The sequence below is a fragment of the Chelmon rostratus genome, chromosome 21 (assembly GCF_017976325.1).
Source record: "Chelmon rostratus isolate fCheRos1 chromosome 21, fCheRos1.pri, whole genome shotgun sequence".
Taxonomy (NCBI): Eukaryota; Metazoa; Chordata; class Actinopteri; order Chaetodontiformes; family Chaetodontidae; genus Chelmon; species Chelmon rostratus.
This window is the reverse complement of record NC_055678.1, coordinates 17600845-17616539: the sequence shown is the minus strand read 5'-3', so window position 1 is coordinate 17616539 and position 15695 is coordinate 17600845. Positions and strand designations below refer to the sequence as shown.

The window sequence follows — 15695 nt, the reverse complement described above, 5'->3', positions numbered from 1 at the left end:
AAAATTACTGTTATGTCTACAAAAAGACATGAAGAGAACATTTTGATTCATTAATATATTTTCCATAGTATTTAATACTGCCTAGTTTAATATTCACCATTTCAAAGTTAAAACATTTTTTTCTTTGATATAAAATCAACCAAATTCATCCAAATTGTATAAGGCTCTGATGCAAAGTCCGTTATATTCTATAGCTTATACACTGCACTGTACGTACAAATGCTATTAATCAGCGCCACCTGTATGTCCTGCTGTGCATCACGCTGGACTCCTGGGGGGAAAAAAAGACTAAAAAAAGTCCCAACACCAAAGATCACTCCAACATGAATTCTCATTTTAATGACTAAATCTCAGCTTACAGGAAGACAGTTGTATTGCAAAGACAGAACCGGATACGAGTTCTAGTGTTGTGGTCATCTACTTACTAAAACTCCACCAAAATCATGATGCTTTGAAAGACGTCACCGGACAGTGAAGACGCTGGAAGTCCATTACAACACGTTACGTTATGAGGTGAGGTGAGGTGGCAGCAGCGACCGATTCAGACGGTGGAAGGGGAGGTGTCCCTTAATGTCTCGTGTGGCTCGACTCACCCGTCCTCCCAGGACAGGTGTCCTGATCCTGATACTGACAGGAGCAGCTTGTTTGTCTTCCTATCACACCACCGTACCAAAGATCCATTCTGACATTCTGTCGTCTGATACAGAAAATCAACTTGTTTCTTTAGCCTTTCTTCAGTAGCGGTGTCTTACTGTCAGTCTAACTTTGCTTTTTTGTGGCCATTGTGTCTCAGAAAGCTCTGGAACAAATGAATCTGCTTTGCAACAAGTGGAATCATCTCACACAGATTTTAGTGGCGGAGCCAAACAGCTTTCATACAGGTGGCTGAAACAACTGTTCCTTTTCTCACAGAAATCTGGGCCTTCTTCAGCTTTTCTGTGTGGCCAAATAGACACTATTTCAGATCTTTTTCTTTTTAATTCATGGCAAACTGCTTGATGGTGACCAAGCTTACAGTACACCATCAGAGGTCACATTCAGTGGGCTGTCATGAATAATTAAGTTATGCTTAGGACCAAAATTTGGCTATGTTGTGTAAAATGAGCCCCGGATCGTGTTGTGAATCAAAATAATGATGAATCTCCTTGTTTGAAGAAATATGAAAGTACACGCTTCACTACGCTACGTTGATGCAGTGCAGGCGCAAATCAAACTGTGTCTCCACTTCAACTCTGAAAGACGATGCTTTGCAAAGTTAAAGGGCCCCTGTGGAGTGGCGCTACGAGCCGCGTTCTCATGAGCGGGTCCCCTTTTGTGCATACAAGGACTCACATGCACGTTGGCCCTCCCGTTGGTTTTATGCTGTTCTGCTGACGACTGGGGGCCGTAACTCACCCAGAAACGGAGCTGCGCGCCACGTCACGTTTGTTTCCACGCAAGCTCCACAGGGCGCTTTAAAAGCAAAAAGTTAGCTATCTTAGCTTAGCGATTTGCAGGACAGACGGGGCGGCCCTGCTTCAGCCAGGTTGTGTTCCAGATAATCTGAGCATGTTATTTCTCGTTTGTTTATTTCTTTTTTCTTTCTTTTCCCGGAGGCCATCACTGCCCCCCCCTCGGCTCCGCCACTGCCATGTTTTCTTAATTTGTCACTTGACCAGTTTGTTAGCGTGGATGTTTGATACGCTGCACGCATGCAGCGGTAAAAGGGTGGTTTAAGGGGGAATACTGCAGAAGGAGTGAGGTGATGAGGTAATGCACAGGCCCATGAAATCTCCTCTTGGGTCATGTGAACGGCCTCAGCAGCTGAATCTGGTCAACGCTGCAGAGCCAGCGCTGCTTGCAGCTGGTCGATGGAGAGCGAGCGGCTATAGTCAACAGCACGGCTACAGTGTCCGTATCAGGACTGTCCTTTGTACTGAGTCAGAAGGCTGCCGATGAGGTCAGAGATTGTCACAAGATGTAGTAATTTGCATACTCGCTCGCTGATCCGGGAGCAGCTTTGACGACCCCGATCCGAATGGTTTATGTAAGGGCTGAACCGAGCCGAGCCGATCCTCAGTCGGGCGAGAGGCTGGTGACTCTCACGAGATAAAGAAACATGTTGTTCGCAGCTATACCACATCTATAGAGTACTACAGCTTGTGACAGGAGAAACACAGAGCGGGTTTTCACGACAGAGCTTTAGCACATACAAGTTCATGCAGATTTATGTCCGGAAAGCAACACACGAAACGCCCATTCCTGTGCATGATCCGATGCTTTTTTGTTTTTCTTCAAATTATTCAGGTAATATTCATGAGTCAAAGAAAGAAACAGATTACTTTTTTGCTGTTAATTATAACTTGGTAAAAAAAAAAAAAAAAAAAAAAAAAAAACATCCATGCCACACTACTTCACTAAAAGTGGCAATTTAGAAGCAAAAATCTCTTCTAAAATTCATTGTTTATTTCCCTACCTGTGATTTAAATTCAAGCCTCTCGCTCTTTGTCCTCATGCTTTGCTTTTTTTTTCTGTTCCTGAAGGTGGTAAGATGTGCACGACATTAACAGCAATACAAACACAGCACACTGAATAGAAACTATTGTTCGGATCTCTTTTTTTTTTAGCCCTAGGATGTCTCAGGAGGTCATGACGGCAATATTCACTCTGGGACATAATGCAAGAAATTGTGCTACGGCAAAAATTCCACATCACAACATTTTACGTTTCTTTTTTATCCTTTTTTTCCACGTTTTTTTTTTTTTTTTTTTTTTTTTTGGGAAAGCCGGTTCAGATTTTTCGTAAAGGTAAGTTTGAGCTACTCTTCATGCAGTTTATAAAAGGCGACTCTTTGACGTCTCCTGCGATTTTTTTTTTTTCTCTTCTTCTTCGGATTGGATTGAAAATGTGAAGTGATCGTTTTCTTTTTCAGACAGCAACAGTTTGCTAGAAGCTCGGAAGAAAACGGAAGCGATACAAACAGAATTCATCTGGGAAAAGTGTCAAAGAAAACAGAATTTCAAGAGTGAGTACAAAATAGTCTTTCGCTAGAGAAGTAGATATGTTTGACATGAAGAACAGAGACATCGTAAGCCTTCTCTCGGTCTGAAGACCACCGGTTAAACCTCATACATAATATACAACTACTCAAACCAGCGTCTACGGCAGCCAGCCGAACGTGTTGCACAGAGAAGTGGGTTTGGCACAGCGAAGCCAGAACATCAAATTACAACGAGAAGTCGAACGGAAAATAAACCAAAGCTGCTTTACAAAAAAAAAAAAAAACAATAGAAAAAATAGAGTGTGTAGTCTTTTTAGATTCAAATAAATAACAAAATTCTCAAAGCAAAATAAATCCACTTCTTTTTGGATTCATACGAACGCACAGCGACACGCACAGCAAACACACTCGCGCTTTCGCACCTTCGTTACACGTGAAACGTTTAAAACCACCGCGCGCTCGCTTCGTCATCCCGTGAGGTTTCCTTTTCCTCGAAACGTCTTGAAAAATACAAATCGTCCGTCCCTTGGCTTCATCAAAAAATGACGGCCGGCCTCGTCCCGAAGAGGTCACACAGCACTCTCCCGCCTTTGTGTCCCTGTTTGCTTTTTTTGTTTGTGTTTTTTTTTTTTTTTTTTTGCTGGAAGTATTGCTTTAAGAAATACATTTTGGTCTTCTTTCCGGATGGTTTTAGTGACGGGATCTCTAATGGAAGCAATTTTTCATTTTTCCTGTGGGTTTGAACGCATCGTTGAAATCAAAGTGTGGATGGGGGGCTTCTCTCGGAGTCGCCACATTGACCGAAACTTCCTTCCTCTTGAGGAATGTGAATGTCCTACGACTATACCATCCGTGTGTGTGCGTGTGTGTGTGTGTGTGTGTGTGTGTGTGTGTGTGTGCTCTTCCTTTCTCAAGACGTTTAACAGGACACGTGTTAGTATTCGTCGTCTGCTTGTTTCTTTTTCCACGCATGCACGTCAGTGTGGTTGGATGAGAGGTATAAAAGTGTGTAGCTGTGAGTCAGTGACAGCGTTAGCGCTCTGGCGCGCTCAGACGCAGATTTCGATGGGCGTAGCCACCAGCATGCGACCCCCCGGCGAACTGTTCTCCCGCGGCATTCGATCGTAGCTGTTAGTGGACGACACGGAGCTGTTGGTGGAGACGGACACGAAGTGGTGGCCGCCGCTCGGTTCCATCATCCCACCCTTGGCCCCGCCGCCGCTGCCCCTCTCCACCGCCACCGGAGACAAGGGAGAGAGGGGCGACAGCGGGGAGAGAGGAGATAAAGTCTGCTGCTTCATCCTCTCCACAAGCAGCTCCTCGTCTTCCTCTCCGGACGAGGATGATGAGATGGTGCCGTCCACCTCTCCCCGCACCCCTCCCCCTCCTCCACCTCCTCCTCCTCCACCCCCGCCGCTAACCCTCTCTCCACCGCCTCCGCTGTTGCTGTTGCCGTTCCCGTTGTTGTTCTCCACGTCCAGCATCCAGGAGTGGCTGAAATACCCGAAGACCTCTTTGACGGAGCAGCGGCGGTCCTGCTCCACGGAGAGCAGCCGGCGGAACATGCGGAGGGCCTGCTCGGTGAAGCGCCTCCACTGGGACGGCACCGTGTTTGTTCTCCTCCTCTGCCAGCGGATGAACTCCTGGTAGAAGGAGTCGGAGGGCAGCGCCTTCTCCCAGGGGAAGTTGCCGGTCAGCATGCAGAAGAGCAGCACGCCGAAGGCCCAGACGTCAGTGCTGTAGTCCACGCAGAAACCCTCGTGGCGGGACACGTCGCAGAGCTCCGGGGCCGTGTAGGGGATGGTGCCACTCACCTGGAGGGGACAGCCCACAGGTCAATGCCACGGTTGAAACAAGAGGGAACTGGAGGTCAGGAATGGAAACGTTACTCACCCTTTTCACGGGCGAGCCGGCTCGGCGCGTCATGCCGAAGTCAGACAGCTTGACCTTGCGGCACTCTCGGTCAAAAATGAGGATGTTTTCAGGCTTGATGTCCCTGTGGACCAGCTTCTTACAGTGCAGGTAGTCCAGAGCGATGGCTACTTGGTGCACGCAGCGCTTCGCCACTGCCTCGGGAAGACCAACCTGAAGGAGCGGACAGAGAGAAAATGGAGCATTGCACTGACGTCGCACTCGCAGCTGCTTCATTCATGCCATTCAACACCACGAGTGGCTCATTCATGGGCTGCTGGGATACCACGTGACTAGAATGGCCAGATCTAACTGCACGATCATAAGCTTTAAATGGTCCTTGACGTAACTGTCTCTGACTGAAATAGAATTAATGATACAAACGTAATGATGTGCAAAAAATACATTAAAAATCTCATTCAAGATTTCAGATGGCAGGATCATGCTGAGATCTTCCGCACCCTACTTGTATTTGTTTTCTTTTCCGACTGTGCATTTGAATTGTGTGTCAGTGCGATCAAGTTAAATCTAAGTCCCTAAAAATAGAATTTTTATGTGATTAAAGCATAAATTAAAATGTTCTCATGGGAAAAATCCAATCGTGGTGTAAATTCTTGTCTTTTTTGACAATTCATTTGCCAAATTCAACATCAGTGGTTCAGTTCCTACGAGGCCGATCACGCCTGGAGAGTCAACACAAGGTCAACAGGCTCAAGAGAAGACTCATTTCTGGAAAAGGAGCTATAAGCAGAATAAGCACCTGTGGAGGAATGATATCGAAGAGGTCCCCTGCCAGAGCGTACTCCTGCGCGAACACATAGTACTCGTCCGTCTCGAAGGCGATGCCGAACATGTTGATGATAAAAGGGCAGGGGGACAGGTAGAGCGAGATGCTGTACTCCCGCAGGAACGACTTCAGCTTGGTTGTCTTCTTCTTTAGGAACTTGAGCGCCATTTTTGTACCTTTTAGTATGAAATGGAAGAAAAATCACAGACTTTGGTGCTACTGTGGACTTTTTTGCAGGTTGTTGCTGTCTGTTAGCATGTTATGTGTGCGTGTCCCCTCACCTCTGATCTTGTGGATGACCAGGTCCACCTTGCCGTAGGTGCCCTTGCCCAACTCCCTGATCACCTCATAGTACTTGTTGACCTCCAGCCTCTCCAGGTTCTGGGCTGCAATCAGCTGCAGCTCGTCCAGGATGTCCATGTTGGCTCGAGACACCAGCGGAGACGAACTCATTCTGGGAACCGTTTAAGGGGATGGACCGGGGGAAAAAACGGAGGCACGGACGCTCAGGGAGGACAAGAGCAGCAGCAGCTAACACCTGGTGTCACTGTACAGAAACAAGAGAGGACACACATTTTTAATGTGGTGACTGATAAGAATCTTTATTCTCATCTGTAGTTTTGTTATTACAATGAAACCGATGGAATTTCATGTGCTATAGGAAACATATACATCTAAATAACCATAGTTTCATGGACACTTTTGCATAATTCATTGTGGTACAACACTGTAACATTCTCTGTCATGATTTGTGTTTCCTCCAAACATCTTGATCTTAATTGATCATCGATAGATGATCTATCAATGGGGAATTGTGTAGAATCTATAACTACCATATTGAAATTTTCTGCAATATTTTGTTGCAATCTACCCCTTAATATTGTTGTTTTAGAACCACGGTAATAATAATAATAATAATTACACCATATGATGATAAAGAATCATTATTAATATTAGATTATTAGTTGCTGCATTATTAAAGATTACAAACTGCAAAAGATAAATAAAATGTGAAATGTGCTAATAAGTTAATACAATTAAGAACAAGACTAATTAATGTGAACAGATTACACATGTTTATCATGTGGAAAACCATTTTACAAGTTCCACATTTGACAGTCACAAAAACAGTTTTCACATGTAATGAATTATATGTATTATATATACTTTATGTGATACATTTACACGTAGGCATTTGTGGTTCTCCGACTTTTCACATGTGAAATGTGATAATGCAAAATAAATAATGAATAATGAAAAAAAAACAAAACAAGATGCGAGATAGGCGTGTTTGGCAGGATGACAAGGCCGTGCTTGTCCTTGTTGGTGTTATTATTATCATTAATATCAGCTACAATGACCATTAAAGGAATGAAACCCTTTTTTTTTTATCTGAACAACCCCACAAAATAAAATGTCCAGACGATCTTGATATAAAATATAAAATCTACACTAATATGGTGGAATTCAATAACATCGATGAGCAAATGTACATCGAATGATCAGTTTTCATACAATGGCTGCAACCCACATCCAGAGAGTGAAGGGCTGGCAGCTACATTAGTATTTCATTTCATAATAAAACCAGTTTTCTGTGAAGGTATGGACGCATTGAACAAACACATGGGATGCACCACTTGCACGACATGTACCCTTTAAGGGATGTAGATGGGAGAGTGTATTTCTGACATTTCTGTTGGCTTTTCAAGGTCAGAGATGGACAACAAGCCGTCGACGTTGCGCCTCACAGTCTGTTCTGATCTGCAGTGTGATAGTCACTGAAAATGCTAATTATCTGCAGTGAAGGCTTAAGTCATTCTAAATGCTACTCGCCAACGGGGATGCCAGAGCCGAGCTGTGAGCTGAGTCTCTCTCTCTCTCTCTCACACACACACACACACACGCACGCACAAACAGCCAATAACAGTCCTTTCGAGCAAATCCATTCCCTGCTGCAGTGTGATTATTCTTAGTGATTGCCTTCTTTTTTTCTTCCTGAGCAACTGCCAAGTCCTGACCCTCTATAGATCCAGGCACACGTGGAAGAAATACAGTCTGCATGTACAGACTCACACGCTCATTACATAACCTGAAGTGCTGGAAAGCAGCCTGCCTCCATCCCTGAGGAGACACTTGTGAATCTGCTTCGCTCGCAGGGAAACCGGCAGCACTTGCTGCCATGTTCATCGTCGACACGCATCCCCGACAATCTGCAAACAAATGACATTCATCTGACGTTCGCCCCAAACCCTTTGGCGAGTCAAATCTCTTTTCGGGATGCGGGAAAAGAGCAGCCAGAGCAGCTGCAAGCACTCATAACCCGCTTTGTCGTATTTCAAGTCACCGGCGATGTGACAAAGCACGCACACACCGGCGCGCTAGGTGAAGTGCATTGTCATCCCCTCCACAGGCCTCTGTGTTCCTCTGTGGGGGTGTAATCTTTTTTGTGTGAAGCGGACAGGAAGAGCAGTTGACACCAGCAGGTGAGGAGGGATGAGTCAGTTTTGGTGATAAATGGCAGCGCAGAGAGGATGTACTGCAGCAGGCTTTCCGCCTTAAATAAAAGCTCTTGGACACATGTAATAAACACACACATGCGCGCGCACACACACACACACACAGCAGGCAGGGCAGGGGGTTGTAAACAGAGGAGGCTATTTGTTCCTGTCCAGGGTCAGAAGTGCTTACTGTAGCACTGCAGGATACATGCAGCACCACGTGTGTCCCTGTGTGTGTGTGTGTTCTGCAGAGGGAGTTAAGACAATTATTCTTAAAATCTTCATGTTTCTAAATCATTACTATCACTTAAAGACCAGTTCCAGTCCATATGGTGTTTTTTTATATGCTACATTTCTGCCTGAGAGATGCAGAAACAAAGATTCAGACAGGCAGGGTTTCATACGACGCACATCAATGGAACCACCATCAGCTTGCAGGGTCGAGCTTTCGTGATAATCAAGTTGAAGGCTCTTGTTGTCTATTATTGCATTTCTAGAGGGCCCCTGTACAGTTTGCTCTTCTTCTGGAGCTAGAGGAGGGGGCTAATTGCACATTCGCACATCCAGGTGCACTAAATGAAGGCAAAGATGTGGCATTAATCCAAGCTATTTTTAGGCAGGGGGAAAACTTAAAAAAACATGTAATTCTAATGAATAGAGATGAGTTTTTCAGTTCCAGTAGAGGAGCTTTAAAGGTGCAGCATTTGGCATTTTAAACATCAGCTTGCTGTCAATCAAATTGTGACGCCATAGCTCAGTCAGTCTGCTGCCTCTGTCTCAACAAACTGCATTGTTACTGTTGCTAAATAAATGGTCACTTTAAATACCTCTGTTTTCATTATTATGTCATATGCATTTACCTTTACATGCAGCATTTTATTATTTACTGGCTAGTTTACTGGCACCAGCTGCTGTTGCCAAAAACTTTTGCAAAGCAAACCTGTGGCTGTCACGTCTGCAGCCAGCGTGTTCAGGTGCACACACAAAGTGATGCTACATCTGTGGATTGTCACTGTCACAAAGGATTTTTACTCTGGGGGTTACAGCATAATGAAATAAAATGTAGCTAAATGGAATGGGGATTATGAGTCATGAAAACAGCATGAAGATACAACAGAAACACATCGTCACTCGCCCATAAAGTGAATTAATGATGATCAGTGATTTAACATCAACAGCCTCTTAATTCAGTAGCTACAGGCTAGACAAGGCTAACCTTCCTGTTGTCGCTAAATATCATGACATGAGGTCAAATGTTTTGCAATGCATCATGCTGCATAATTAAAGCATGACGTGGTACGATAATACAACATATCCAAGTGAAGTCAGGTCCTCCAGATTTCCTGATTTCTATGTAGAATGAAGCCTGGACACTCGTACAGTTAACCAGTGCAGACTATTCTACTGTTTTCATTGTCTTATTGATTTTAGTGAATGTTCCCAGGATTACCTGGGAGGTGGATGACACCGCCAAATTAAAGTAAACCTTAAATCGGATCTTAACTACATTAAAATAACGATCAGCGCGATGGTAACCATTACACCTGCAGGCCACTCAACCTTTTCGTTTCATGGGCGTAAACACAGCCTGATTTCACCTGCTGTCCGTCACACACATGCTGGCCTGCATACGAAGGGTGATACAATCCACAGGAACAACACAAGAAACAGGACTTTGAGCTGCTTGAGGTGCTCTCGTCAGCGTGAAAAACAATATTATCGATAACATTTAGACCAGGCAAAATAAATACACTCACATATTTCATGATTCATGGAGGCAGTAAACTGGCTGATCCAAACATTTCAAACACACAGACAGTCTGTGAATGTCATAAACTACCATCACTGTATTTTTATAGATGTTTAGGAGATTCTACATCATCATCATTGTGTGTATGTGTGTGTGTGTGTGTGTGTTTGCACGTTCAGAACAGACACTCCCAGCAGACGTCACACACCCTCTCCGTATATCTTTATACACAGCTCAGATGAACATACGTGTGTGTGCCCACACGTGCACTTGTGTGTGTGTGTTTGTTTGTGTCTGCCGCAAAGAGAGCTGCATCTGTATTTATATAGAAACAGCATTCGACACATAGCTGAATGAGTCATCAGGTCAGGACAAATGTCGGCTCTTCATGTGGAGTGGAAGTCTGCTATCCCACTCTGCTTGTTGTGTGTGTGTGCGCGTGTGTGTGTGTGTGTGTGTGTGTGTGTGTGTGTGTGTGTGTGTGTGTGTGTGTGCGTGCTGCGTCACATAGGCTCAGTGTTAACAATAGATGTAACTCAATGCACAACTAGCTGCATTTCACAAGCATTTCACATCCTTGGCAGAAACAACTGCAGAGCCAATAACTGGACCGCCCCCTTGCAGGGCTAAAATCTGATTGGATAGGAAAGGCTGGGATGTACACGTTGTCCTATAACAATGCATTTACACTGCAGCTAATCCACATTCAAGGCGTTTATGCTTTTAAATATCAACACACAGCCGTTGTGACCTCTCTCTGTGGTCACCATGAAGTATCACATGGTGGAGATGATTGGAAGCAGCAGTGTAGCAGGAAGTTTGGAGCAGGCGCCAAAGCTTTCATTGGCTGAGCTGTGTTTTCCACACCAATGTGATGCCTGTCACTCAATCGCTGAAACCTTTAGCTCTGCCTGCTGGGGGAGAACAGCGCCCTCTTCCTGTTTGTTGTCCAAAAGCAGCTCTCGTCAATATTTTCATAGTAAAAGTCGGTCAAATGACAATATGCAGTATTAAAGGTGTCACTTTTTAGCACAACAAGCAGCTGTTTCCAGCATAAAAACTCTGATAATCCCACTGTGCACTACACGATTTTCGTTTCTCAGGTGGCCGAGAGACACGACAGCGAAAGAAAGCTAAAGATGCTGCATCGTGTAATACACAATTTTGCTGACATGTTCGCCGTAGCAACGAAAAAGCAACGCAGCAGCTTACCCTCTGCATCAAAAGCATAAGAGCAGCGTAGAGCGCTGATGGCAGCCTCATTTGTAATCAGAAGCGGTTAGTTGATTAATCAGTCAGCTGATTGAACAATTTTAATGATGGATTGCTGCTTTAGTCTATTTTATATGATTGTAAACTGAATATTTTTTGCTTTTGGACAAAAGCGATTTGAAGATGATGAAGATTTGAAGGCCATTTTTCAGTAGTTTTGGACATTTTATAGACTTAACTTACATCCTAAAATCAATCAGTAGCTTAACCGATGAAAATAACTGCTAGCTGCAATCCCGAGCAGTGATACTGTCCAAAAACGCATGTGGCAACGATTTCCTTGTGGCTTTAAATCAACAATTTCATGACAATCCTTGTTTCCTGCACCTGCAGACTTTAAAATGCAACGTCCTGCAAACACAAAACACACCATGTTCCTTTCAGCTGACCACAAATCCTCCTCCCCCTCCTCCTCCTCCTCCTGGTGCTGCTCCTTTCACAACACTGACACTCTGTGCCACCAGGTTCGACAGTCTGTGGAAACAGAGCGGCGACCGGGGGCCGCAGCCGACCAAATCCCAGACTGCTTACGCAACCGGCGGGCAGAGCCGACCGCCGAGCACATTCGGCGAGCCAAGGCCCTGATCAGAGCCGCGTCCGCCCCCGCAGATGCAGCCGTACTGCCCTCGAACAATTAGAACGACGCCATCTTCATCCTTTTCCCATTTCAGTGACCTTTCAGTTCGCCCCGTACACGGGCCGCGGGCACACGCATTGTTCCCACGCGACACAGACGTTGAGCAATTACATTTAATGCCCACATAGGATTTGTCGTGTGTTTACCAAAAAGCTGATCAGAAGTGACTGACTGCTGCACACACACACACACACAAACACACACACACAGAGTCACAGTGTTTGTGCGTGTGACCAGGCTTTGACAGGGAGTGGTGTATGGGAGAGAAAATAATGAGAGTGGCACACAATGACAATGAAAGGGCCGTTGAGTAGCAAAGTACCAGCAAGCATGTGTGTGTGCGTGTGTGTGTGTGTGTGTGTGTAGAGATAAGAGTGGCCAGGATCCCTGCACCAACCGCCAAGAACACCTACTGACATTACAGCAACTCAAATCCCCGGCGTAGCAGATTTTTGACCACATTTCCAGCTTCATCTAAAGGTCAGATAAAGAACGACTCAGACCTCCTCCTCGTGTCACTGACCTCTGACCTTGCTGCAATTAGAAATCCTAAAACCACGTTCACACTCCTCACATTAACAAGAAGAAAGTCGGCAAGCCAACGTTACTGAGTTTATACATGTAAACAGTTCTATGTCTTCTGTGGTTGGAGGAGCTTTGTCGAGACCCCTGGTGACGTCACAGTGATGTCATCAGGGGTCTATAATGGAAAACCTGCCTTACAAACTGGAGGCGTGGGGTTTGAAAGATTACACTGAGTTGCGATGTGGGTCACGTCATGTCGTTCAGACTGGAAATATTAACACCTTAAAGACAACAAACACCTTGAAGGACTTAGATGAGACGGTTGATACCACTCTTACATCTGTACGGTAAATATGAAGGCAGCTTAGCTTATCTTAGCTTAGCTTAGCTTAGCAGAAAGACTGGAGGCAGAGGGAAAAGGCTAGCATCGCTCTGCCTAAAGGTAAAATCAACACTTCTTGCTTTTACAATTAGGTTGCCTGGCAACCAGCAGCAAAAGGGTCCAAGACATCACTAAGTGCGGGCAAGAAATAGTTCCAGCGCTAATCTCCCTGTAAAGCCGCAGAGTGTTGTTTCTACATTTCGCCTGGTGCACGGATCCAATAAACAGGATCCATTGTGTTAGTCAGCGAGCTTTGGAGGAGTTGGTAGGTGGATTTTTTTAGACGAAGCCAATCCTCTCCTGGCCCTAGTTTCATATCTAACATACAGATACGAGAGTGGTCTGGATTTCCTCATCTAACTCTCAGCAAGAAGGGACTAAAGGTATTTCCCATGATGTCCAACTCTTTAACCGTAGGGCATGTGAGCATTCTGCAGATTGGCTGTCCAAATGAATGAGCCCAAGCAGGCAGTAATTAAAATCATAATGGATGAGTTATTTATTCTTTTACACATATGAAGAGTTTGGTCTCATGTAAAGCACAAAAGAGCTGTATTTTGCTATGATGCCATCCTAGGGAAAAAAAAAAAAAAAAAAGAGCCGCGACGAGGACAAACCCAGGCAAAGTTACCACCGCTGCCAGCGAGACGCCCGGTGGCGAGAACCGCTGAACACCGGAGTGTGTATGTGACCTACATTGTGATCTGTGACTCATCATGCTGGAGTCGAGCGTGTGTGTGTGTGCGCGTGCATCCGTGCATGTGTGTGTGTGATGTGTCTGCATTTGCGTGCCATCAAGAAGCTTAAACCCACTTTGATCAGCTGTGTCTCAGGCTTAACACACACACACACACACACGCACACAATCAGACAACCTCCCACAGTGGCCCAGAATACATAAAGTAGATTACTTTAAAATAGCAATTAATTACAAAGTGCTTCACACCTACATTATTTCTGCACAACGACACTTGCAAATTTCAATGGCGCAAAGTTTTCTGGGTGACGACAGTGCAACGTTGTCAGCAGTTTGTTTCTGTGCCTTCCTAATTTTTCTAAGGAGGGCACAGAACGCCCAGCGAGCACAGGAGCCAGCACCAGGGCTGAGGCCGACAGGACGTAAACATCACGGCCTCTTATTATTCTCCAGACATGCTCGGCCTCAGCGGCTACGTCATGTTGGATCCCACCTGCAGTGTGTGTCCTCAGACAGCACTGACACTGAGGAAAATCACCGCCACTTAGTGTAACAGAGCTCAGAGCTGAGTGACAGGCAAGCACACACATACACACACACACAGCCGAGTTTCCATCACTTCAGAGGACATTACATTGACTTACACTCATTTCCTGGAGACTTACACTAACCCTAAACCAGGTCTTCACCCTAAAATTGAATGATTTTCCTTATAGAGACACGTGTTTTGTCTCCATAGGCCAGGCAAGTCCCCACAGTGTGACTGCTGACACACGCACACACTCATTCACACACACACACACACACATATACACGCACGCTGCTGCAGATACCTGGCTGCCCCCAACATATGGCATGCATGGTGGAGGTGGTGATGGTGGAGGTGATGGTGAGGGTGGTGATGGGGGGGGGTGCAAGAGGTTGTGTTGTGATCAATAACACAAATGCCACATCACAGACATATCGTTAACCATCTAAAACGCCAGCAAGCTGCATTTTTGTTGTTTGCTGGAGATAAACGGGACAACACACACACACACACACACACACACGCACACATACGCACACACACACCATTAAGGACCAATCACAGCATTGTTTTCATGTCTGCTACTACACAGAAAAGGCCTAATCGATCATGCACTATCTATAAGAAAGCACAGTGTAATACATCCCAGCTCTCCCAGTCACTGCAGTATGATTTGGTGAGTCAGATGCCGGGTTGCTCAGGGTGCAGGTGAGGATAGATGAAGCGCTGATCCGGGTTTATTCCGCCACTCACCCTTCAGTTGGTTCCCATATGGAGGCTGTGGAGTCCGCCCTGTCAGCCAAGGCTGCTGGTAAACACACGGGATGATCTGGGCGCATACTAAGGCCAGGTGAGCCGGGAGAAACGCCTGATGTCGGTGTCCTGTGAGAAGCCTCCGTGCAGCCGTGTGACGGTGGATGTGGCGCCCAGCATCCTGCAGCCTCCTCCGGCTCTGCGTCCTATTGTCTCCGCATCGCTCTGTCCTCCAGGATGGGAGGAGAGGAGAGGGGAGGCGGCAGAGGAGCGCAGCGCCAGATAAAGCCCTCCCCCTCCTACCCGCTCTGGCCAATCGCAGCGCTGCTCCGCCGGGAGCTGCCGCTGCTCGCTGTCTCCGTACAGACTATGCTGCCTTCAGGGACAGCCGGAAATATCACCACAGGTGCAGGGATGCCATTAACTGTTAGGCTGGTAGGCTACAGGTCCTTCCCCAAAATATTTCCATAATTTGTGAGTTTGTCATGCCTCAAAAGTCAGTGCTTGCCCCCATTTTATTCTCCCTGTAAATAACTGAGGTGGTGATGTGTATGGGACAAATCGTCATTGGTATGAAGATGATGCAGTTTTGTGTAGCCTGGTTGTAGGTCGTCTTTAACAGCTGCATGTAATAATCTACAATCCACCTTTAATATTTTGCAACCTCTGCTCAGTGCAGATAAGTTGGATTCCGATCTCAGTGGGTCTTACCCGATGAAATACAGGTTATATAAAAATAGATGCCATTTGGTTTTTAGACTGTTTAACTGTTGTGTCGCAAGTTCGATTCTGTCATATTTTCGATCAATTCACTTCTTGTTTCTGATTTAAGAGAAGTGGAGTTTACAAGCTGCACATGAATGCCTCATAAGTGCAATACAGAGGGGGCATCTGTACAGGGCAAGAGGAGTCCCACTTCTAATAAAAATGTGTTTTTGTGGGAAAAAAACAAATATCACCTGGTAGTCATCTCT

The 15695-nt window shown here is 45.5% G+C and overlaps 1 protein-coding gene across 1 annotated transcript; it reads right to left on the bottom strand.

Moving 5' to 3' along the window:
* Window positions 1-2803: 2803 nt before the first annotated feature.
* Window positions 2804-14806, bottom strand: bsk146 (brain specific kinase 146). Its single transcript, XM_041962921.1, has 5 exons — window positions 14722-14806; window positions 5960-6225; window positions 5652-5854; window positions 4874-5065; window positions 2804-4794 (listed from the first exon to the last, which is right to left on the bottom strand). The coding sequence occupies exons 2-5, from the start codon at window positions 6129-6131 to the stop codon at window positions 4030-4032; spliced, it is 1332 nt and encodes a 443-aa protein (XP_041818855.1). The 5' UTR covers window positions 6132-6225; window positions 14722-14806; the 3' UTR covers window positions 2804-4029.
* Window positions 14807-15695: the final 889 nt, after the last annotated feature.

Excerpts from the sequence above, each read along its gene's own strand:
- bsk146 (XM_041962921.1), bottom strand. The coding sequence starts at position 6,131 with ATGAGTTCGTCTCCGCTGGTGTCTCGAGCCAACATGGACATCCTGGAC. Across the intron at positions 5,855-5,959 it reads GGTCATCCACAAGATCAGAG|GTACAAAAATGGCGCTCAAG; the intron begins GTGAGGGGACAC and ends TCATACTAAAAG. Across the intron at positions 5,066-5,651 it reads TCGATATCATTCCTCCACAG|GTTGGTCTTCCCGAGGCAGT; the intron begins GTGCTTATTCTG and ends CCGCTCCTTCAG.